The sequence below is a fragment of the Balaenoptera acutorostrata genome, chromosome 17 (genome assembly GCF_949987535.1).
Source record: "Balaenoptera acutorostrata chromosome 17, mBalAcu1.1, whole genome shotgun sequence".
NCBI lineage: Eukaryota > Metazoa > Chordata > Mammalia > Artiodactyla > Balaenopteridae > Balaenoptera > Balaenoptera acutorostrata.
Genome location: NC_080080.1, coordinates 74,206,748 through 74,229,474, shown reverse-complemented (window position 1 = coordinate 74,229,474; position 22,727 = coordinate 74,206,748). Strand labels below are relative to the sequence as shown.

At 40.2% G+C, this 22,727-nt stretch overlaps 1 protein-coding gene across 7 annotated transcripts in view; it reads right to left on the bottom strand.

Moving 5' to 3' along the window:
* The window catches only part of ASPH (aspartate beta-hydroxylase), a 268,977-nt gene that overhangs the window by 228,214 nt on the left and 18,036 nt on the right, over window positions 1-22,727 (bottom strand). For 4 of the 7 annotated variants that reach the window (XM_057532092.1, XM_057532093.1, XM_057532090.1 and 1 more), the window contains exons 2-4: window positions 3,910-4,059; window positions 2,389-2,433; window positions 632-700 (exon numbers count right to left, since the gene is read on the bottom strand). In XM_057532092.1, coding sequence (XP_057388075.1) covers window positions 632-700; window positions 2,389-2,433; window positions 3,910-4,059 — 264 coding nt within the window. Of the gene's footprint in view, window positions 1-631; window positions 701-2,388; window positions 2,434-3,909; window positions 4,060-9,705; window positions 9,840-22,727 lie in introns of those variants that run through there. The other 3 variants (XM_057532091.1, XM_057532096.1, XM_057532094.1) reach the window with 2 other exon arrangements.

The following is a 22,727-nucleotide window of genomic DNA, read 5'->3' as shown; positions in this document are numbered from 1 at the left end:
AAAAATCTCAATGTTAAAGACAGGTAATTCTGGTGATAAAAGAGAAGGGTCCAAGACTTAAAAAAATCAAGAAACCTGGCCAAAGACTACTAGTTTATATTTTAATGTTACCTTTCAAATAGTCATAAGACATTATAAGATGTTTACTACCACTATTTTTATTTCAGAATGAATTTATGTAAGCCTTCAGAAATCTACATTTTCACATGGACATTGAATTATGTCAAATGATGCTAAAGAATGGTCGCCATTACCATATGTGAAAACAGACTAGGACATTACCTACATGTTCAAATGTTAAGTTCAGAATATAAAGTGCTTTAAATCTAAAAACACATATGAAATTATATTACGTATAATATCTGTGCAGGAGCTATATACTTATTCATTTGTAACAGTAAATTGAAATGTGAGAGTTTATAGAAAAATAATTAACTATTCAACATCCCAACAAGAATGAAATAAATGATTTAAGTGGGAAAATATCTTTCATAAAATGGAAATGACTGACACAAACATTACTAAAGCTAAAATATTGGGTTGGCCAAAAGGTTCATTTGGTCAACCCGATATTACTTTGCTTCCAACATTTTAGCACCACTAATTAAAAAAGAAAAAAATGTGTACTTGCCTAATAAAACTTTGGCATCATCTACATCAAAATCTCCATCACCATCAGCATCATAAATTCCCAGTTTTCCTACAAGAGGGGAAGGAAAGACGGATATGGGAACAAAAGGAAAAACAAATTTAATAAGGTGTTACTATTTCTTACAGTCCTGCATATCGGCCATTAATGCAACCAATCAATGCAACTCTTTGCTCCTTTCATCCCAAAGCCGTGCTAATGATAATCTCACTTAAAAATGAAGGCAGTTCACTTAGAGATTGAGGAAATATTCACCTAACAAATCTAAGAAATATAACTCAGATAATATTTTCTTTAAGGGCTTAACAATACCCTGAGATTTAATCATTTCAGAATATTTTTTTTTTAACTTTACTGCTAAAAATCTTTTAGGTAAAATTTTCAACATATATAAGGAATAATACAGATCCATTTCTAACAGTTACATGAAATTTAATGTTTCTAAAGTATAGAAGTTCCTCACACCATTAATATTCAAAACAAAAGAACACCCACTGAGCCTCAAATAAAGACCATATATAATTAACATCGAGTATAAGCACTAAAAATAAGAGGATGATTAATTTTACGTTTCATAATAATGATTTATGATAGAAGCATCATGAATCAACCTTTAAAAACAGACTTCTGGAAATAAAGTATGTAAAACTGGCTTTTTGAAACTACAAAGGAAAACTTACACTTATCCTGCTTAAAAATGTAACTAGCACTGGCCACCTACTACTAAGAAAAAAAATAAGGCTTAGAACAGACAAGCTGAGAAGACAATACTAGCAGAGACTTCCTCCTTCAAGAATAGTAAATGTGTATTTTAACTTTATCATCTCAGAGCACTGGTTCAGCATTTCAAATGTAAGTCAAATACATTCAGTTCCCTAAAAACATCCTAAAATCAACACAGTTCATAATTCATCATTGGGCAATGGCTGTGAAGAGACTTATTAATTTAACATTTTAAACAACAATATTTTAAATAGCAATATTTAAACCACATTTACAAATACAGCATCAGTACTAAAACACCAGTCGGCAGCGCTGCCACCATTTTTGTTTGTTTGTTTGTTTAAGCAATGCTTTTATTTTTATTTTTACTTATTTTTTTTGAATTTTAGAATTGTATTTATTTTTTTATACAGCAGGTTCTTATTAGTTATCTATTTTATACATATTAGTGTATATATGTCAATTCCAATCTCCCAGTTCATCCCACCACCACCACCCCCCGCCACTTTCCCCCCTTACTGCCATCATTTTTTAATAAAAACTAAGTTAACTCCAATAAAGATGTTAAAAAAAAAAAAAAAGGAAGTTAAAACATTGCACAACAGCAGGAAGAACTTTGGGAATAGAGTTGCTATGACCAACCTAGACCCTCCCAGAGCCCTTGTTCCACTTAGGAAAATATTGTTAACCTGCTATGTAGAAGAAGTCTGATTGACAAAGCACATACACATTGAAAATGACAGTAACAATAATAATGTAGAGATAAGGAAGTTATCAGTTCTATAGCTAAGAAAATATAAGTGAAAAGCGCTGGTCTGCAGTTGAGGCTACGTAGAGCACAGAGTTCAAATAACAATAAAAAGATAGAAAATACTATACTTTCTCACAAATTTAAGAGGGAAAATTGGTCCTACCACGTACATTCTCTGATGCAGGTGATAACTAAAATAGTAGCCCAAGGGTGAGGTTTTAGAGACTAACACAAGTAGACTTAAAATGCATCTCCAGTAGCCTACCTTGAAGTACCTCTGATAAGTTATAACGGAAGTCCTTTGCTTTGGCTGCATGCATACAAAAACACGAAAATTGTTACTTGAGCTTAAATGTACACATCTTTTAAATCTCTTCTTTTGTCTAATAGACTTTGCTTTGCAACATCACCAACATAAGTTAACAAAAGCACAGATCTACTCAGAAGTTCATCTCCAAACTAAAAGTCTTCCTCTATCACTCTTATCAATCTACTCGGAGACACTTTCCTCGAAGTACAATAGTAAAAATAAGAAGCTTTAACAAAAGGCAGATTACATGTGTGTTTTGTTATTCTTTGCCTTTCCCCCCAGAAAGATGGCTGGCTATAATCTAATAAGTAAAGCAAAAGTGCAGAACGGTCTATGGAAGGGAGGGGATTTTCTCTGCGACACTGTACATACAGCGAATGTACAGTGTGTGTGCATTTTTTTCAGTGAAAAGGTCCACATCTTTCACTGGATTATTAGAACGGAAGGCCATTTACTCACAACAGCCAAAAAGTGGAAATAACCCCTATGTCCATCAATGATGAAAGGATGAGCAAAATGTGGTGAATCTATACAATGGAACATAATTCATCCATAAAATGGAGCAAGTACCAAACCTTGAAAACATTACACTAAGTGCAAAACAACAGACACAAAGGGCCACGTATTGTATGATTCCATTTACATGAAATGTCCGGAATAGGCAAATACACCGAGTGTATTAGTGCTTGCCAGGAGATAAGAAGAAGAGGGGGATGGAAATATTCTGAAATTAATAATGATGACAGCACAAAATTATATGTTAAAAAACAGTGAACTGTACATTTTTACATATTTACAATATTGAATTTTACCTCAATTACAAAAAGAGACTTGGTCAGGTGAAACAAAAAAAAAGTATGACTCCAAAAAATGATTCTTATAAATAATTAATTATAATAATATAATGATTTTTATAAAGAATCATTAATGTAAAAAACCGTGAAAAATTGCAGTGATTATGGGGAGAGAAAAGGAAATGGAGAGGAAAGGAAGACAACTATCAGAAGTAACACAGCAACTTCCTCAGAACATCCTACAGGCCACACATGCACATGCACGCACACACACACACACTCACATCCACACACAACAGTTCCAACAAGGACACAGAGGCGTGTGCTTGGAAATGCTCTCTTTAAGGCAGGGTCTTGCAAATTGTGTTTACGATCCATTCATGGGTCCTTAAATAAATTCAGTGGCTCCTGACCAGTATTTTAAAAATTCATAATACAACAAAATAGAATAGAAATTACAGAGTACTGCATGTCGCAAGAGTACGTATTGTTAAAACATTTTGGTGTGATATATAGACAATATAAAGCCTATTTTTTTCTATGACAGATCATGTTCAAAGAAGTTGAAAGTACCACAGCAAGGTAACCCTGATAACATCCCCTTTTGTTCCTTCCCTACTGAGAACCACTGAGAGGCTACAGAATTGACAGTACCAATAAGAAACAATATGAAAATCCTTACCTAGCACTTCCTCGTAATCAACAAGATCAAACCAGACCACAGCTACCGATGTCCAGACTCCGAGCAATGCAATGACCATAAACCACGTGAAAAACGAACTTCCAGAAAGTCCTCCTTTCCTCCCATTCTTGTGTCCTCCATGCTTTGCCTCTGTTAAAAAAATAAAACAGACGGACAATGTCATTATATAAGAAGAAAACACTTTATTGAACCTCTTTTCACTGAAATATTTCTCCAGGAATTTGAGAGTACTTCCAATGGTAAATCACTTCAAAACTATCAATAGTTTTCACTTAAATTCTTAAATCATGTTACACAAAATAAAGATTTTAAAAATGGAAAAGACTATGCTTAGCCTCAATACCACATATGTATGACCCTAACTTCTAAGTAACTAAAGAAATAAACTACTAATGGGTTCGTGATTTTTTTAAAATAAAAATTGGTATGTGTATTCCTTCCAAGTTCTTTATCTAAACAACCTAAATATAACCTCCTTCAAAGTTCAGAGCATATCAACAACTTAAAGAGATCATAAATGTAGCCAAAGCCTTTTTTTTCTGTCGCATTTAGTTTCTGTAGAATCTTGAAAACCGTAACTCCCATAGAAGAAGCTCCCCCCAAAACGCTTCATATTCTTAGCCAGAGAGACAGAGATGAAGGAAGGAAACTATTTATAGGAAACAGAGGTCAGGGAAGAAGAGAAGCCAAACAGTGCAATTCAGTCCTCCTCCACAAGGTCCACTGGGACCCAGGGAAAAAGGGAAAGGTTTTCGTAATTGGTCTCGACGTAGGATACAGTTTTGTAAAGTGCTGTCCACCAGAAGTGTCATATATCAAACATTTGATATGTTTAATATATGTTATACTCTTCTGGAAATACTCGTACAGCCAAAAATAAACAAAAATAATGATAGTCAAGTCATACTAAGAGAAAATGGTCAACACTGTCCTTAAAAGGACCATAAAACTCAAATTTCTCTTAAAAAGGAATACGATAAATATTAAATATTAATAAACAAATTAGAAGAATATGTCATATCTCAACATGCCCTTTGGGAAAAGGAAAAATTTATCAAGCAAGTAGGAAAGTAGGATGCTATCTTCTGTTGCTGGAGCACGTTACCTCCTCTACGTGCACGCGATTCTCACAAGGGTCCCCTCAGTGTTTCTCAAGAGGGTGTTTCTGGGTTTAAACAGGACAATTCTTCATCCTGTGTGACTGTTCCTCACACTGCAGGGCAGCTGGCATTCCTGCTTTCCTCTGGTCCCACAGGTAAGCAGCTCCCAGTGATTATGACAAACAAAAACACCCCCAAATATTTCCAAGTGTCCACTACAACACTAGGGGTAAGGACAGGAATAATCATCTCTGTTTTATAGAAAAAAGATGCAATGGTTCACCCAAAGCCACCAGCATAAGGTGGGTCAAGCCAGGAATAAGCCCTGACTTCTATGGTCCTGAATTCCTTGCTCCATATGAAATATGAATGGGCCAAATTACATGATTTCAGATACCTCACTAGCTCTCATCTACAACCTGCTTCCTGATTCCTAAATCCAGTTCTAATTAGGGAATACTGGTAGTAATTTTCCAGTGGCTTAAATCAACAACATGCTATCAATTCTTCTTGTTAAAAAGATATACAGATTTTTTAAACCAACCACTAGATCAACTTTTCAAAAGGGGTCATAAAAACTGAATCAGTCTTAGAGTGTGTACGTTATGCTTGTGGATATACACACTCAAACATACACATATTTATTTATATATCTATATTTAAGTATATAAATTGATTAACTAAATCAAACAAAATTCCTTCTTAAAGAAAAAGTCAATCTCCTTTTCTAGTGTTCTTTAAATATTAACAGACCCATCAGTAAGGGCCAGATTTATAAATAATCACATGGTGAATTTACAAAAGTACGCTTTACCAAATAACATCCGGCCATCTAATTTGTTTCTTTTTTCTTTTTCCTCACATGATCTATTAAAAGTCTCTTAAAAGCTGGCTATATAAAAATATAACTTATACATTTAAAAAAATACCTGCTGGGCACAGATCACAATGTTACTTATTAAATCCACTTAAAATAAGCTCCACTGTTTTATTATCTGAACATAGTCACCGGAGTGGAGACTGGGTGAAAATTTCTGCAATGCTGGTGAGGGAAAATGATGATTTCCAAAATTTTATGTGTCTTAAGGATAGAAGTTATACGAAGAACAATATAAAATAAAGCACCACTATAATTTTTAAAAAGAAAAGAAATAGCTTCTGTGGGAAGGGGAGCACCACAGATTCAGTAACAGTGTTGTGTGTTTAATTTATTGAACTTCTACAAACATGAAGACATTTTTTAAGACTGTATTTAAAAAAAACCTTTATTTCTATACAACAAACCAATATATGCACATTACCCATTTGTATAGAATACTAACTATAAAAAGAAGAATGCCTTCTAAGTATGGAACTGTAATAGTGACTAAGGATGTTCCTCCCTTGGCTACTTATTATCTAAGAATCAAACTTAAACTTTCTATTTAAAATAAGTGCTAAAATGGCAGGAAAACTGGGTTCTTGTCTTATCTCCTCTTGGACATTTTGTAACTGATACCAGTCTCTTGTACTGTCCCTGATTAACTAGAAAATAATAAGGCCAAATAAATATAGTTCAACATTTTATTCATTCATTTAATGTATTTTATTCAGCACATATGTGCCAGACATGACTCAGTTTTTTACTCAATAATTAAGTTTTCAAAATGTGTACCTCAATAAAAGTACACCTCAGACGATGCTATTTGAAATAAGCTTATAAAGAAATAGCTAATAAAACAAAATAATAATTTGAATTCCAAGTCCAATTCTTTCTCCATTTCTATCTCTTTCTTTTTTTTTTTTTCTTTTTTAAAATTTCCCTTATTTATTTATTTATTTTTGGCTGTGTTGGGTCTTCGTTTCTGTGCGAGGGCTTTCTCTAGTTGCGGCGAGTGGGGGCCACTCTTCATCGCGGTGCGCGGGCCTCTCACTGCCGCGGCCTCTCTTGTTGCGGAGCACAGGCTCCAGACGCGCAGGCTCAGTAGTTGTGGCTCACGGGCCCAGTTGCTCTGCAGCATGTAGGATCCTCCCAGACCAGGGCTCGAACCCGTGTCCCCTGCATTGGCAGGCAGATTCTCAACCACTGCGCCACCAGGGAAGCCCCCTATCTCTTTCTTAAAGCAGAAACAGAGGGGGAAAATTCCTGAGATTCTCAAAAGGAAACTATCATTTATCCAAGTTAATTCGTAATACTCGTCTAAGTTATTAACCTGCAACACCAAATATAAGTAAAAAGTGGAAATGAGTTTTAAAAAAAATTATATAAATGCATATACCAAAACAGAGAGAAGGGATTAGGAGGGTAAAGAGAGAGAAAGCCAAAGACAGTAAAGAATACACCTTTATCTAGAATCTATTCACATTTATTTTAGACATCATGCTAACAACTTCAATCAAGTTTCCTAACTCACTGCACAAAACTAAAGAATAGACTTTAGAGACAGCCTCACCCAAAGGAGTTAAAGCAACAAGTGCTGATGGAGGGCAGGCCTATAAAATGTTTGAATACAGCACGAGTAGACACAAGAACCTGAAGAGTGGCAGGAGGCCATTTATGATTGATGCTCACTGGCAACCCTGACTAGTCCTTAAGTATTAAACTTATAGTCCTTAACTATTAAAATAATCTTTAGTACAAGGTAATAATGATATCATATTTATTCTGTCATTAAACTATTGTTTTAAAACTGTTTAAGAATGCAAGAAATGTACAATAAATTTTGGAAAGATTTTCATGCAAATTATTTTTTTATTAAATGGATTTATCGCTTAAAAGGTAAATGTTAAAAAAAAAAGAGTAAATGTTACTTAGCTAGAACATGAAATAATTAGCATTATTTTATCCATCCCTTTATAATGTCAAATAAATGAGGTGTTACTCCAGTAGTATTAATCTTTTTACTATTAATATTTACCAATTCCATAAAGGAACAAAACAGTAAATTATAGAAAGGAGTCTTTCTTGAGACATCTTTTCTAGGGGAAACTTTTTAATTGACACTAAATAGCACACTCTTGATATGTCACTTTGTAAATATGGTGTACCTAGTCCCATAGGGCAGATCAGTTTCTGTCCAACTAAACTGAAAAAAGCAGAGTAAGATAAACCCTTCGAGAGAGTTTAAAACGCCCCAAGCACACCTGAAACCAGTACTGTGTTCCAAACATATTCTGGAAGAACATCTAGTAGTTGTCCCTCTTTTCTAAAATCAGAATAAATCTAAGAATTTTCATTTCATTTCTGGCTCCATAGTCAACCTATAGCCCCAGGGATTAATCAAAAAGATTTTTTTTAATGAGGGTTAAGAATATGGCAAGAACTATGTGATTCATTTTTTTCCCACACTGACCCATCAAATCAGAAAACGCTCTCACATACTACCAAACACAGAAAATTACCATGGTGATCAATGGAATGAGTCTCCCCAAAATGAAGACTGGGCTAGGGACAATCGGAAATTTTATTTATTTGGTTAGAAAAGGGAAAATAGAAGATGCACCCCCAGCTCCTGAGCGCTAGTCAGTTACTTAACTGGAAATACAACTAAGTGAATTACAAATAACCATTTATGAGATTTGGTAAGCATTATGCTGGTGATTTCATATTTATACACAAATTCTACTCATTTAAAGTTTTAAAAAAACATAAAAGCAATTCATCAAACTGATTATTTTTCTACATTACAAAATGTCACCCTTTAGGAGCCATGAACTGTTAAAAGTGGGTCAGAAGTAACAGCTGACTTTGCCTCACTATGTCCGTTAAGCAATCCATGCAGAAGAGGAGAAATGCCTTCTAAAAGAACTAAAAGTCCGATAGATATCTCATATTCTTCTTCACGGCTCCATGAGCCACTTTACCAGAAAAGTCAAGTAAGCCATTCTAACCATTTATTTAAAACAGTGTTCAAAGCAGAGATACTCATATTCTCTATACTAATAATAGAATCCTTCCAGCGGCTGCTCAGGCAGCTGAGAGTTGGAAGCAGTCTTTAATATGTCTATTTTATTTTTCTTAAATACATTTTCAATATAATGAGCCAATATAGCTTGCCTTCAATTAAATGAAAAGACAATCTTAACTTACAAAGAAAAGCAAAAACAAACACATACAAAAATGTAAATCAACACATCATTAAAGAACGCTTGAAGGTTAATGATTTGATTTAAAAAACAAAATAAAATCCCAATGTCTTTTCTTTGCATTTATCGCCTGCTTCACAAAAATTAGGTCCATTTCCACATATGGTAAGTCTCTGCTTGAGCCAACTAAGTGTGCTCATTAATACAAGAAGGGACTTATAAAGCCCTTAAATTTCCTATAACTTTACATGAGATCTGAATGCACACAATTCTTTAAGCTCACTGTAATTAACGTCTAAGACCAAGACAGACCACATGTTCATTTTTCTGAAGTTTGTAAAATGTGGTCTCTGGTAGTACGATACAATAAAAGATACTCTAAGTTAAGACACTAAAACTTAATATTCATATTACAGACAGATTAGTCCATGAAAAATTAAACTATTCTGAAACATCGAGGTCTCCATAAGTTCAAAATAGAAAACGTAGAAGATGCAGTCAAAGCACTTAGCCAAAAATATTTGAACAGCGCACAATTGAAAACCAAGCTAAAAATTGTCGGCTAGATCCCAAGTCACTTTTAACCCAAACAATAAAAATATACCTTTACCTTCTGCCATTTTGATTTCTTCAATCCATTAATAATATATATGGAAGAAAAAAAACCAAAGCCCTATGAGCAGGTATCAGGCACACCACAGGCCCTGCGTTACCGGAGCTGTGGACTGGCCAACGGCTCCTCGGGCAAGGCCTCTAGAACTGAAATTGGACCTGACTGCAAGCTCTGTTCACCAGTTATTTTTAGAGGCCTCTTCCTCATGGCCAAATACTGCTAATCACTCAGGCTGAAACACTCTCTCTGCTAACAGTCCGACAGCCTTTCTCCCACTGCTGCGATTCCTTTCTGGGTTGGTCCTATCCCCCAATTCCAAACCCTAAAAAAATATCAGGCATGCTGAAAACAAAATGGAACAAATGCGTTGCCAGTTTGGGTGTTTTTGGAATCAGTCTTGAATGGTTTTAGCACGAGTACCAAATCATTCAAAACTGAAACAAGTCTTGCTATAAAATGTGGGCCCCAGGCCCTGCAACAGCTTGAATTGACCCTTCAGAATCTAATCAAACGCCAATATGAAAAGTCCATTACATAGTTTGTTTGAATGAAACAGAACCCTAAATGGTAAGAAATGGATTAATGCTCTAGAATTCTGATTCACAGGCATTACCATCCCAAGACTAAGTCCCTCAACAGCAAAACTGAAGCAACAATCAAAAGCTTTTTCCCTAGGGAATTCCGTGGTTAGGACTTGGTGCTTTCACTGTGGGGGCCCGGGTTTGATCCCTGGTCAGGGAACTAAGATCCTGCAAGCCGAGTGGCATGGCCCCCCCCCCCAAAAAAGAAAAAGTTTCCCTAGAGAAGGAGAGAGAGAGAGCTGGGAAGGAAGCATGGAGTGAGGAGACAGGGAAAGAAGGAACTCTTCATCAGTAAGAGTATCATCTAGGAAACACTATCTCAGGGAACTGGAAAGCCACTGCACAACCGCATTCTGATTTTCTTCAACTTCCCTCCAGTCCCCTCTCCAAATATTCTCTTTGGGGAAATAAAACCAGCCCAATTTCTTCACTGATTTAAGATTGGCAGCTCACAGAATTCATCAGAGCTCTGATCAGTTACACTAAATTAATCTAGCACAAATTGTATCCAGAGTGAGGCAGCAACATTTCAAAGTTCTTTATGAGTCTTAATTTTTTCAGTCAAACAATGCTTCACATGCAAACTAAACAGTTAAGTGTTCTGAAAAGGAGTCAGCAACCTAAGATACCAATATGTGATGGCTCAGAGCTGGGACAGAGTGAACAGGGCAGCTGGGACAACTAATCAAACCTGACCAGGGTCTTAGGTGTTCTGACCAAGAGCCATTCCTTTCCTCAAGGATCTGTCCCACTGAAGTCGGTGCCTGCTAAAATGTTGAATAATGAATCATCTGTTGACAGGGGTTTAAGATAGATGACGAACCAGCACACAGATTTACTAGACAAATATTTCAGAAGCTTTTTTTGTTGTTTTCAGAGGGAGAGGGAAAGTGACAAGAGGCCCGTCTTGGGAGCACTGGAAACCAAGCCACCACACTTACATGGCGGGTAGCCTGTTTCAGACTTAAGAGACCTGGATTCAATTCCAGCTGCTTCATTACCTTTGATTTGAGGGAAGTCATCAAACTTCTGAGCCTCGATTTCCTTGCCTATAAAAAGTGTCTTGGCACAAACGAGGTGTGCAAATATTTGTTGAAGTCATGCATGCAACACATTTTGATTGAATCCGTCTGGACTCGTGCATAAGTCTCCTCATCTCCAATTCACAGCTCTTTTCATGATCCTAGCCTGCCACCAAGACTGCAGGGGCTGCTAGGGTTTCCTCTTTCCCTTTATGGGCCTGTACAAGGCCAGCTGCACCCTAAATTCCGGGTCTGGGGCCAAACACTGAACTGAGACAAGAATCACAGCTACTAAGTATGGGTATGCCTCCCCACTGAGGCTCCTTCCACGCAGCTCCAATTATTCCTCCTCCACAAATCTTTATCACACATATTCACGCATCCTAGAGTTAACCTTCTCCTTTGTTTTTTGCAACAATTTTACAGTTATTTCAATCAAATCTCTTTCCTCCTCAATTTTGCAATAATGGCATACCTGTTATTCTGGATAGGGCGATTAGGATGAATGAATCTCTCTGAAATAACATTTAATCCATCCCAGTGCTTAAGGAAAAAGAAATCCTGACTTGCAAGTAACTATTTCTTATAATAACAATTCATTTTTATGATGGGAAATGTTTATAAAAGCTTTTAAATAAATAAAATTTGCATATTGCAATCATGTTTTTAAAACCCTAGCAAAGAAAACTACAGTAGTATTAACTATTCCTTGTAGTAGCTGCTGAAACTAATAGCAAACTCCTAGGTCCAAGCAAAGACCAAACTTCTGCAATGTGCTCTGAGACTATTACTCTCAACCTGACACCACTGGAGACCACAAGAGTCAAGATCTATGTCCACAGAGGCCAGCGCTCTCCCTGCCTCCAAAACCGACCAGGTGAAAACCCATCAGAGTTCTCATGGAGTGAAGTGATGACTTCCTCCGCTCACCCAATCACGCAATCAAAAGTGCTGCTCAAACTTTAGAGTCACCTGGAGGACTGGTCAAAACAGACGCTGAGCCCACCACAGAGTTTTTGATTCCGTAGGTCTGCACAGGGGCCAGAGAATGTGTATTTCCAATAAGCTCCCAGGTAATCTGATGCTGCGGGTCTAGGGACCACACAGAAAGAGAATCACTGCACTACTGCCTGCACTAGCCATCCCTAATTCTCACGGTCTGGAGCAGGGGAAAGGAGCTCTTGCTTTTACCAAGTTCCAGACCATCATTCCTTACCACCTAAAAAAGAAAAAAACAACAGAACCCTGTTCCCCCAAGGTCCATGCTGTCCAATACTACCCTCCACCTGCCCCATCACTGTCATCACCCGTGTGCAGTAACCTCTCCCCTCAGTGAAACCTTCTTCACCTCAGTTCCAGCCATAACCATGGGATTTCATGTCCAGCTGTGTGGCCAACATGTCAGGTTCTCTTTCCTTCATTTCTTCATCCATCCAGTGACCTTCTTCCCTTCCATTCTATATCCCCACTAGTTCTTACATTCTCACCATGGACCTTACCACAAACCCAACCTAACTCACCTTCCTAATCACATCTTCGTTCTTGCTGAAATATCTCTGCACCTCTCCTAGCACAACCATCCTAACAGATCCTGCTAAGAAAGCTCTGCTTGTTTGGGTGCATCATAAGGATTGCAGGATATCGTGAGATAGCAAAAATACAGTTCTTTAAAACAAAAACTAAAAACCTTTCATCTATATATAGTCTCCAAAGCAAACATGAGCATGTTTTACCATTCTAAACCCAACATTAAACAGCCAGTATTACAGAAGTAACAAAAGACAACTCAGCAGACATTGGGTAAAATCTCCTTAAACACACCAGCTCAGCTGTTCCCAGGTAGAAGGAACACTACCTCTACAGGCAAAGGTTTAGGTTCTATTGAATACGTAAGCAAAGAATGAAAACATCCACTCTGATCATGACTTTCCCGTTGTTCCAGCTTGTTTACTCAACGATTTCTTCTTAGGTCCTGTAGGTCTCTTGCTTCTCCTTTTTTCTCACCCCTCCTCATTCCCCTCCTGCCTTCACATCTTTCCAAATCCACCTTAAGAGTCCATAGTTCGTTATTTAAATCACTCCCAGACTCACTAAGCTCCCTGCTGCTCTATCCTTTCACTGTATCAATCTGCCATCATTGGCTCCCCGGACAAACACAGCTATTCCACAATGACTATGTCAAACTTATCTGCCTCTAAAGTAGTCTATCTTTGCAAACTCAAAAAAAAAAAAAAAAAAGCCATAGCTCTTACGTCACAGAGAAGACAGAGCCATCAGCCGGGAGCTGTCTGCCAATGGCTGTGGCCCTCCTAAGTCCTCTGTGCCCCTTCCCTCCTCAGCCACCTTATACTCTATCTCTTCCCTCTCCTATTCCACCAGCTCTCTGCCTTTACTGCATCTTCCCTCAACCCCACAGCTAGCCCCTGCTCTTCCACCTGCCCGTCACAGGTGAAATTCTCAGCAGGGCCATCATGTCACTGCTTTCACTCTCCAACCCCCTATTCACTCCTTACAACCCGGAGGCTGCAATCCGGCTTCTTCACGGGCCTCCAGTGTAGCGGCGCCAATGTCACACCAATGACATCCATCTCACTAAACCGAATCGAAAATTTTCAGTCCTCATCTAACTTGTCCTCTCAGAAGAATTCTCCCTCCTTCTTAAACATTCTCTTCCCTTGACTTTCGTTACTCTAGAATCATCTTCGACATTTGTGGAATTCTAATTCCCAATCTCCTTTGCTAGCTCACCCTCCTCTAGTTGACTTTTAAACATGGAAATTCCAGAAGCCTTGGTCCTATGGCCTTTCCCTAGTTTATTTTAGCTACCACCTTCTAGATAGCTTAATTTTTTCTCTCCTTCAGGCTCACATACCTGTCTACTCAATATCCCATGTGAGTGACTTAAGGACACCCCGAACTCAGCTTATACACGACTGGACCCATCATCTTTCCCACCTCCTCTCCAGTGTTCTAAATCTCATAAGCACTTCCATCAAGCCAGCAGCTTAAACCAAAACCCTGGGATTCATCCTAGACTTTATTCTCTCCTGTTTCCCAAACACCCATCTCCCAAATCAGAGTTTCTACATCAGGCCGATGGATTACAGCTATGCCAAGATTTGAATTCTCCTCAGTACTTGGGTCATCCTTGCCTATATGTACCCCAGCATGATATTTTTAAAAATTTCTTTTGTATGCGCCATGCCATGAAAAAGTGGGAAACTGTCTCAAATGGCCCATATTTCTGCCTCTTTCCTACGATCATCTAAATCCAAGTTAGCATCATTTCCTAGACGACTAAAATACCTTAATATAACCTTTAGTGCCCCACACAGCAGCCAGAATAATTTTTTAAATCTGATTGTATCACTACCCTGTTAAAAACCCCTCAATGGCTTTACAGTATTCTTAGGATAATATTAAAATCTACAATGTGGCCTTTAAGACCCTACTCAACACGGCCCCAGTCTAGCACTCTGGCTTTAGTTTCGTGTCCTTTCCCCAAGCTGTCTATACTCCAGCCACAAAAAACTCACCATGCTCTTTCCAGGCTCAGGCTCTCTGCACACGCCATTCCCTCTTCCTGGGATGGCAGCACTGCGGTCCCAGCCTAGCTATCTCCTCCCACTTGGCTTAGATGGAAACATCTTCTAATATCCTCTCATTGTAGAATGTACTTCTTCATAGTGTTCTTTCATTGGTAGACAACTACAATAATTAATTTCTCAAATTCTTTCTAACTCCAGAATGCAAGTTTCATGAAGCCAGGGACTGAACCTGCCTTGTTCATTAATGTACATTTGCCCTGCACCTATCTGTTAAGTAAGTAGGTAAATTCTTTCTCAAGTCCTTGATATTATATGAGTAATCAAACCTCTTCCTGCCTACACTTCAGAAATAAGAGAGCAAAGGGACACAAAAAATGGTCCAACAAATGCCAGGTCACTTCAGGTTTCCTCATCTCCAGGAATTTAATGATCCTAAAATTCATTCATAAGAGGAAAAGACCTATAAATCATTAAGAATGAGCTATTTCAAAAAAGAAGCCCAGTGGTTCCCAAATACTGGTGATGAACCCAAATCGGTCCATGACCAAGTCTTCATTGCTCCGTGTCAGACAAATTCCTCATTGATCAATCCTGGGTGAATGCCACCCAGCTTGAACACAAGGAGGCCTGAGCGCGAAGGAGATGCTGTAGCCCATTCATCAGGTCCCACAGTCAGACACCTGACGCTCCTAACACCTCTCCTGAACGGTCCTGTGTGGAACAGGCATGAGTGGCTGGAGGAGTGACAAGGGGCTGCCGTGGGTTTGGGAATTTAGTAAAACAAAATTGAGAAAGCCATTTCCATTCGAATCAGGATAAATAAGGGAAAGAGAAACATTAGCAACAGCTATCTAAATCAGCCTCCAGATAATTTTTGGAATCTTTATTTTTCTTTGGAACCCCAAGCTGGGGAACCGCTGCCCTAGCTTGTGCCTCTGTCTGTATCACCTCTGATTCACTGCAGAAGGGAACACCGGAGTCGGAACACGGGCCCATCAACCCCACCTTATGAATCTGTGATGGGCCAAAACTCCACCGGTAAGAAGCTAAAAACATAATAGAAATGGGAGTTAATTCCAAAAGCTCATGCCAGGCCTAAGGAGATAGTTCTTTAAACTCCGTTATTCTTTCTACAGAGAATTTAATAAAGAAAGAAGACTTAGTCTCACAGGAAAAAACACCCCCAACCTAGTCAATCATTGATCTGTGTGGACGGCTATTAGCATGGTATTGAAATTCAGACAGTCTCCTGCTGAACCTGGAGTGGAAAAATGTATTTTAAAAAACAAAAAGGTAAGTTGTGGTGTCCATTCAGAAACTGAGGTGGTGAGGTGAAAAGCTGTTAAAAAACAACAACAACAAGAAAAGTTCTTTTTTTCAAAACTAAAAACAACAGAAAAGTCTAGCCTACCCTTTTAGCTCTAATTCCAAGGCAATGAGACTAGGTCACAAAGCCATCACGTGTGACCACCACCAATTTGCTGCTGCGTCCCACTTCCACCTTAACCCATCTAGACAGCAAAAGATGGGTTCCCCACCAGTCCCCATCCTTCCCCACGAGTCCCCACTTCCTAGGGCAAAAGAGTTCAGCGTTTACAACAAAGTGCCCTATAGATGCAAATGGGGCGGGAAGGCAGGGAGTAAATAAAAGCAGTAGCACAAAATATAGGGAAAATTCACATGTAAATTACAAAACATATGGGTCTTAAAAAATTATAGGGCACAAAGCTGATGCAATTATGCATCACACTACATTTTTGGGGACAGCCAACAACGCTTTGCTAAATAAATTAATAATAATGAACCTGATTTAAAAAATAATAAAAAGCAAGAATAGCTGTAATTGTGGATTGCATAGTGAAGAATTAAACTTCAGCCAAAGAGAGCTCTGGCTTTTGCCCTTGCCTGCTTGGAGGTCCCTGGCATGTCCTGCCTGACAGGAGTGATTTGTCTGCTTGGAGGCTTTGGTCATTGGACAGTCTAACAACGTGATTTACGATGAAGCTTTGGGACAGGCTGTGTGGCTGTATCGCTTAACGGCAGCCATGCTCGCAGCATGTGATGGAGCCCCAGTAAATACCTCTGGGTACCAAAGGCTCGGATGAGCTCCCCTACTTGGCAGTACTCCGTGCATATTAGGCAATACTTATGTCCCTGAGGATGACGGGAGCTTTGTGTTCGGAACCTTCCTACTTTGTCCTGAGTCTCGCCCTTTGGCTAGTTCTAATTTGTATCCTTTCACTGTAATGCAACTGCAGTGATGAATAGAGCACTTTCCTGAATTCTGAGTCATTCCCAGGAATTATCAAGCCTGAGGGTGGTTGTGAGGACCTTCAAATTTGTGGCCAGCTGGTCGGAAGTGATGGCAGCCCTGGGGACTGGCCCACCCTCAGCAGAGCTGAGCAGGAGCCGGGACAACCAGGGAGGAACGGCTGCAGAGGAAAGGCAGCGGCTACCAAGAAGTCTGCACCCCCGGCAAGGTGTGCGCTTCCCCTGGCCCGAAGAGGGCAGCAAGGGAGAACAGGGGTTTGTACCATCTCGCCAGCACCTCGCCCAAAAGCGTTGACTGCCAGGCATGTGACTTCCAAGAGCAAGAGAGGGCGAGGTGCTCTGCCAGGAGTGGATGCCCAGGAGGGCTGGAAGACATTGTACACTCTGGGAAGGTCCCACCAGGCCTTCCAAAGAACTCACAGAGGAAGCGTTTTGGTGCCTGTCACTTGTGGGCAATTGGGGCCAGGTGATCTTATCAACTAGCAGGAGACTCCAATAGGGGCCAGTGAGGGGACAGAGGTCTTTTCCTCTCTCCCTCTCCCTTCCCTAGCACTCCTGACAAGCTAGAGCCTGGAAGAGGCAAGAAGGGCACTGCCTCAAAGCAGACCACGTGGAGAGAATGCAAATGCCACTTCCCCACTGCAGGCCCTCCTGCCTTCCTGCCAACGGGAGACAAGAAATTCTGCATTGAAAACGAGATCTTACTTAAAGCAGACAGACTTTTAGAAATGGAGAGCGACTAGGGTATTAAGGAATCTGTCCCAGAGATGGTCAAGAGCCTCTGCTACCCAGAGATCAATCTAGTCCAACTAACCACAGTGACTGGAGGAAAATGAAGCTTCATGCTGATACCCTGCCAGACAAAGCCTGCTAAATAAAGCAGCCACAAAAGGTGGGCGGACCCATGAAAAACTGCCAGTATTTGACCATATGGAGCCCACAAAAATGGCTATTTCATAGGATTCAAAAAACAATGAATATTTTCAAAATATTTTATTACAAAAATTTCCAACACACAACAAATGTGAAAGAATTTTACGTAGGATATCCGTGTATGCATCACTCAGATGCTACAATTAACATTTTATTATCTGGCTTATGGCATGTCTATTCATCCCTCCGTATCCATCCGTTAATCCATTTTATATGTCTAATACATTTCAAAATAAATTAAAGACATTAACACACTTCCCCTAAGTACTTTAGCTTCTATATCATAAACCACAGTCCAATATTGATCATTTTTACATACAATTTACATAAAATGAAATGCCCTAATTTTAAGTGTACGTTCCCTGAACTTCCACAAAATTATATACTGTGGGGCTTCCCTGGTGGCACAGTGGTTGAGAGTCTGCCTGCCAATACACGGGACACGGGTTCGAGCCCTGGTCTGGGAAGATCCCACATGCCGCGGGGCAACTAGGCCCGTGAGCCACAGCTACTAAGCCTGCGCGTCTGGAGCCTGTGCTCCGCAACAAGAGAGGCCGCGACAGTGAGAGGCCCGTGCATCGCGATGAAGAGTGGCCCCCGCTCGCTGCAACTAGAGAAAGCCCTCGCACAGAAACGAAGACCCAACACAGCCAAAAATAAATAAATAAATAAATTTTAAAATAAATAAATAAATAAAGGCCTTTACCATCTGGGGAAAAAAAAACAAAACTATATACTGTGTAACCCAAATCCCTATCAAGACACAGAACACTAAGGCCACCCCTAAGTTCTCTCATGGCCCTTACCATCCACATTCCACACCAACGCCAAATGCAGGGACAGCCCCACTGTTCTGCTTTTTTTTCACCGTAGGTTAGTTTTGCCTGTTCTTGAAATGTCATAAAAATGTATTAATTTTATATATTTTTTAAATATATCACCAAATTGGAAAATGTTGAACCTTGACAGGGTTTCCATGCTTTACGTCCTGAAGTGTGACGTCTACTTCAGCACTTTTACACAATCACTGGACCTGTGACACAACCATTCACAGAAGCCATGTCACTGGCTCAAACACTGTGCCAGTGAAAAGGACAGTCATGAAATCAAAGTCCAGGATGTCAACTAAATGTCTGTTAGTGGCAGACATCACAGGGGAAAAGCAAGATAACTTTGATTACTTTAAGGACTATTTTCATTAGCTCCCATGAGTCACGAAAAGTTTCCCAGCTAGTTAATGCTTCCCTCAAATTCGACTGGATGGAATAAATCTAATGCCTCTGCCACCCAACAGCCCTGCCAAGACTTCAACCTCTTCTTTCAAAAACCAGTGTACTTGTGTTTTTATCGGCATGTTTTCCCCCAACTTCTCATGACTTGCACATTTAAATTACCAGTCTGTTGTAAAGGAAGAAATCAAAAAGTGTCTCTTTGCTGTGATTTTCACCTTATCCATACCTCGTAAGAGCTACAGAATATCACAAAAAGCAACATATTTTAGAGGAAAGGCATCTGGTTTACTCATGAGACTTTGTGGGAGAAAATCTATTTTAATAATAAAAAAAAACTTGAAATGAAAGAGAGACCAACAATTCAAAGGTGGAGGTGGCTGTTTAAAGGGTACCATTGGAGTAAATTAGGAAGATTTGGCTACGGACTTCAGTTAGCAGTGCTGTGAGTAGTGTTAAACTTTCTGAGTGGGATAATTACATTGCGGTTGTGTAGCAGCATATCCTTGTCCTTAAGGAAAAATGTGCTGAAGAATTCAGGGGTAGAGTATCATGATTTAATTAAGTGGTTCAGCAGTAAAATGAATAAATAAATAAAATGGTATGTGTGTGTCTAGAGAGACCAACAGAAAAGGCAAAGGCATCAAAACAACTGGTGAATCTAAACGAATTTTCTCATAACTGTCTTGAAGGTTCGAATTTTTTCTCACTAAAAAGTTGGTAAAATCCAGATTTCCAGGCCCATTCTAGTCCTAAAGAATCAGATACTCCAGAGGGTAAGGGTTAAAAATCTGAAACGTTCAAATCTCCCAGGTTAATTCATGATTGGATTCTGGATAAGTAAAAAAAGTTTAAAATTTCAAAACTTCAAGTTTTAGGGATGCTTCTGGAGACTCTTAGAGGAATCTCAACAGGGAGTGCAGTTAGATAATACCGTATCAGTGTTGCATTCCTTAGGTTTGAGAACCCTACTGTGTCCTTAGGAGATGCATGGGGAAGGAAGTAGTAGTTAAGTCGGTTAAAATGTCATGATGACTAACAGGTTACCTTCAAAGAGGTCCCAAAGAGACAGAGAGAGACAGAGAGGAAGGAAGGAAGGAAGGAACGAAGGAAGGAAGGAAGGGAGGGAGGGAGGAAGGAAGGAAGGAAGTTAGTAAGGAAGGAAGGAAAGGAAGGAAGGAAGTTAGTAAGGAAGGAAGGAAAGGACGGAAGGTAGGAAGGTAGGAAGGAAGGAAGGGAGGGAGGGAGGGAGGGAGGGAGGAAGGAAGGAAGGAAGGAAGGAAGGAAGGCAGGGATGGAAGGAAGGAAGGAAGGAAGGAAGATACACAAAGAGCAAACGTGACCAATTGCCAGCAGTTGGTAAATACAGGTGAAGAGTACATGAGCCTTTCAATGTGCAGATCTTTTTGCTGTTAAATAGGTTTGAAAGTTTCAAAACAAAAGGTTGGATAAGTATAAAAATAAAAACAAAACTAAACTGATTTTAAAATAAAATAAATAAATAAATATATAAATAAATAAATAAGAGAAATCAAGGATCGAGTCAGTCCTAAACCCAGCAGTAATGAAAAGAACACCGATTCTGCCTCTGGCCTCCAACTTACGACAAACCAAAGGGGAAACGGTCTCCTCCAGGCAAGTTCTGCCCACAGACCTCCACCTGCTGGCTGGACACTTCCGCCGAATGCCCTGAGCTGCGCCTCCCGTCCACCTGGGAGTACAAGCCTAGCTCCTCTGCAGCCTCCTGACGGGGGCGCGGGGAGGGCTCCGTGGGGGCCAGCGTCCCAGGGTGCTCACCCCTCCCGCCACCGGGCTACCACGACACCCTCAGCCCAGGGCCTCATCGGAAAGGCGCTCCCCACACCCCGCCGCCTCCACCACCCCCCCCCCAATATGCAGGCCTCACAAGTCCGGATGCAGCCCACCCTACACAGGGCGGGACGTTCCCCTCCCTCACCTGGCCGCGATGACACTCACGTGCAAGGGGATTCCTTGTCAGACACATCAAGCGGGCAGCACCCCCTGAGACCGCGAGCAATTAAAAAACCCAACCCCAACACAACAAAACACTAGGCCTTCTGGAAAATACACCTACTGCTTCAAGCCTGTCCCAGCTTACCCTCAGCAAGGAGTTTCATTTTGCAGAAGTGTGCAACCATGTGTCAAAGTCCACCTTCCCGGCCCGGCTGCCTGCGTGGTGTCTCTTTCCCTCCCGGGACTAACTGCCCTCACCTCTGTGCCACGTGCTACTTTAAGAGACATGAACTGGGCCGGACGCCCTGAAAACTGACATCAACCCATGAAATCAGCGCTCTGTGGGTCCAGTGCTGCAGTCAGCTGTGGTCCGTACTCTGTCACAAGACCGAGGCTTTACCACCCGAGGCCCAGGGGGATTCTCAGAGATGGTGCTGAACACCTTGGTGAAGTCAGGAAAAATTACAAGATTGTATCCTGATCACTTGTCCAGAAAGCTTATCAAAATGCACAGTGAGAACCTACACTTAGTAAACCCGCAGTGTCTTTGCTATCCACTGAAAAATAAAATTTTTGCTTTTTTTTTTTTAAACATCTTTATTGGAGTGTAATTGCTTTATAGTCATGTGTTAGTTTCTGCTTTATAACAAAGTGAATCAGCTAGACATATACATATATCCCCACATCTCCTCCCTCTTGCGTCTCCCTCCCTCCCACCCTAAAATTTTTAATTCTAGAATTTGCCTAGGATTGTCATGAGACATCAGTTTAGAGTTGCCCTGAATCTACTTTTCTTTCTTTAATACAAATGGGCCATTTGTCCCTCAAGTGTCTTTGTCACCTCTTCTAATTTCCATGATTCCACAGAGTTTAACTGCCCAGAAGACGTTAGCTGGGGCTGTAGTTTTGAGAGTCCTGAAAAGCCTTAGCTGGTTCGCATTTTAGTCTTCCTTTCCCTACTCCCTGAACCATGCACACGTCGTTCATCGGAGTATTTACTGCTCTGCAGCCCATAGGACAGTGACCTTCCCAGAGGCTGGTGTTAGATTTGACTGCTGTATCCCCTCCCCACAGAGCACAGGACCCGGGACATAGTAAACCTCATTAACTTCACTGGACAATTTACACAGTACTCCCACAAAAAAACAATGCAAATATAAATGTTTTGGGGGCCATCTAGATGGTAAAGCAAATATAACATACATGGAGTATTCTGAAAACAAAACCGGACCACAGTCTGGTTCTGGGTGAGGGACAGGAATGGCCAGGGCAGGTCCAGCTGGGACCTCATTGGCTTCGTCAACTCGGCTGCCCCGCCTCACACCCCAAGTCTGTCCCTTTCCTCCCAATCCTGCCCCAGTTCAAAACCAAAGTGATGGTCAATGTCACCACCTGTTCTGTTCAGGTGCCCCCTAACTCTGCTCTCACTGACTCATTTTTACTCTAACCTCCCTCCCTGAC